The sequence below is a fragment of the Rhagoletis zephyria genome, unplaced genomic scaffold, assembly GCF_001687245.7.
Source record: "Rhagoletis zephyria isolate East Lansing unplaced genomic scaffold, Rhagoletis_zephyria_1.1 Rzeph_scaffold_40889, whole genome shotgun sequence".
Taxonomy (NCBI): domain Eukaryota; kingdom Metazoa; phylum Arthropoda; class Insecta; order Diptera; family Tephritidae; genus Rhagoletis; species Rhagoletis zephyria.
In genome coordinates this window covers 1-2,765 of record NW_016197944.1, presented here as the reverse complement: position 1 = coordinate 2,765, position 2,765 = coordinate 1, and the positions used below count along the sequence as shown (strand labels likewise).

Genomic DNA, 2,765 nt, shown 5'->3' with positions numbered 1-2,765 from the left:
GATCAAAATGTTGGTGGCGGTTGTTATACTTTTTGTATTGTCTTGGCTGCCACTTTATGTGATCTTTGCAAGAATTAAATTTGGTAAGCGCAGAGTATTCATTACCAACTAAATATACAATTTGTTTACATAACGAATGCTTTGCATAATTTTGCAGGTGGTGAGATTTCAGTGGAGGAAAGCGAAGTATTAAATAAAGTGACACCCTTTGCTCAGTGGCTGGGTTCTTCCAATTCGTGCATCAATCCAATTTTATACGCCTTTTTCAACAAGAAGTATCGTCGTGGTTTTGCAGCTATTCTACAATCCAGGTCATGCTGCGGACGTTTAAGGTAGTCTCCACTTTATAAGGCGTGGGTTCTTCGATTTCATAATTTAATTTCACAAACTCGCTTACAGGTATTATGACAATGTTGCAATTGCTTCTTCTACCACCAGCACACGCAAGTCGTCGCACTATCATCACAATGGCTCTCGCAAAAGTCCCAGCAGCCCCGGTTTGCGTAAAACCAATGCTGTCTCATATATTTATGAGCACCAATCACTTCGACGTCATCACCACAATGCCATGCTAAAACAGGATAGTAACTTGTCACAGCAGATGCTTTTGAAACAGGACTCCCATGGCTCGAGACAATTTTTGATCAAGCAAGAGAGCGCCTCAAGTGATGGTTCGCGTCGTATGCTTTGTCAGCAGGATAGTAATGGTTCGAAAGTTTCCCTATCCAAGCAGGATTCGATTGTGTCATATATGGAGGCAAGACGCAGTGGACAATTGAATGGTAGCATTGATAAATCGCAAGATTCATTCTCCGTGCAGGACAACATGTCAATTGATTCACGACGTGGCACAAGTTTTAAGTTGGATTCGGCACATAATTGTGGTTCGCCCAGCACAAGCGCTGCCATGTTGGAATATAAGAGACAAAAGTTTGTCAAACAAGACTCGGTGATTTCGTTTGTCGATCAAAGACCTGGTAAGTAGGCGCGGTGTTTGAAAATAACTGAAATAACTGTATATGAAAATGTTTTTATTTTACGTAGACCATTATGTGTACTAGGGGTTGTTTTTTTTTTTTTAGGCTGACATAATGCCACGTATTTTAAGAGATTTTGCCTTCGTCTATAACTTCTCAATAGCTCTACCAGTTTTTTCGGCACCTAAAATTTTTCTCTTAACACGAATCACGATACAATAAGGGCATTCACAAGGTGCCGTTATAGTCATATTGTAATAAAGTCATACATTTTAGAATGTTTAAAATTATTTTTTAATTTTATTTTATTGCACCATGTTTTTTATCCAATTCACTTGACTTTAATCCATACACGTCCATCCTATTTTACACATAATTAAAGTTTATTACATTGCGCATTATTTGTCATTCAGTTCCATTCATATTTTGTCCATTCAACTTATGCCCTTTGTTTTTTCATATCAAATTTATACACATTTAGGGGGTAATCAGCATATAATTAGAGCTAACTATGTATGTGTTTTCTAAAGGTTTAAAAATATTTGGATGTAGCTAACGGGGGGGTAACGGCAATAACGCAAATTTGTATTATTTCCCAATTGAATGAGAAATAACACAAATTTGCTTTATCTAATTTCTCGTTGAGTAATAAGACCAACTTTTAAATAAAATAATTGAGTAATAAAGCGAAATTGTGCACATATGTTGGTAGTCACACAGTTACAAAAAAAATTTGACAAAAAAAGTGCATGAACAAGTTAAATGGAGAAGTTGGTTAAGGGATAGATTTTTGAACCCCCTTTTTGAACTTTGTTCTGATTCCTGTTCGATAAGTAGCCTGCTATGCTCGGATTTGTGCCGACTCGTGTGAAAGGCCTAATAACTACATCTTTTGGGTTCTATCGGTTGTAGGTTAATATGAAATTTAAGCGCATGGCGAAACGTTTACACTAACCAAAACTCATTTTGATAATAAATAAAGTGTAATGATGCAATAACCATGATGATTGCATCATGAAACAGTTTTATCATTCGGACGTGCTGTTCAATCATATACATAAGTAACTTTTCATGGTTATTTGGCATCAGTGGAATAATAAACAACGAGTTAGACAGAAGGCGGCAAAACAACATATGTGCATTAGGGTGGTCCAAAAATACCCGTGAAAAAGTAAAGTCGGAATTTTTATGCTCTTACCCCCTAGGATTGTTCTATACCGAAAAAATATACCCCTATTTTTTATTTTAAAATCAAAAATTAATTAGAGGTTCCTCAAAGCGCCCCAAGTTTTCCATGCATTTTGTATGGGGAAAAAAAAACTTTTCGTAGAAATGGTATAGAATTCTTAAAAGTCATAATTTTTCTATCGGTGAACTATGTTTTTCTGCAGCATATCCGCAATAATAATGTAAAATTATTTTATTTAATAATGCATTAATTATTTGTCGGAGCCGGCAAAAATGGATTGTCCAGTTAAGAAAGATTTTGCGTTAAAATCCTTCATTTTGACGCAGCTAAAAACAGAAAATGTTTACCTACTTTCACTTATTGTCAACAGAGGGTTTACAGTGAAAATGACAAAGATTGGAATCATAAATAAAAAGTTCACAGTGTAAATAAATTAAACATAGTTACTATAATGTGTTGCTCCATAAATAACTGTTTAAAAATACAATAATGGGCTGAAGGATGTGTTCAGAAATGCATCAAGCCAAAGCATCAGTATCTTTTATTTCTAAACAGTACTTGCTGGAAATGTCCAATATGCGCAACCACGATGAAATGCC

General features: G+C 35.4%; 1 protein-coding gene across 1 annotated transcript; it reads left to right on the top strand.

The window, feature by feature from the left end:
* Nucleotides 1-6: 6 nt before the first annotated feature.
* LOC108354948 (neuropeptide SIFamide receptor-like) lies at nucleotides 7-985 on the top strand. Its single transcript, XM_017606124.1, has 3 exons — nucleotides 7-83; nucleotides 158-332; nucleotides 400-985. Exons 1-3 carry the CDS (start codon nucleotides 8-10, stop codon nucleotides 983-985), a joined length of 837 nt encoding a protein of 278 aa, XP_017461613.1. The 5' UTR covers nucleotide 7.
* The last annotated feature ends 1,780 nt before the right edge of the window (nucleotides 986-2,765 follow it).

Excerpts from the sequence above, each read along its gene's own strand:
- LOC108354948 (XM_017606124.1), top strand. The coding sequence starts at position 8 with ATGTTGGTGGCGGTTGTTATACTTTTTGTATTGTCTTGGCTGCCACTT. Across the intron at positions 84-157 it reads CTTTGCAAGAATTAAATTTG|GTGGTGAGATTTCAGTGGAG; the intron begins GTAAGCGCAGAG and ends ATAATTTTGCAG. Across the intron at positions 333-399 it reads TCATGCTGCGGACGTTTAAG|GTATTATGACAATGTTGCAA; the intron begins GTAGTCTCCACT and ends ACTCGCTTACAG.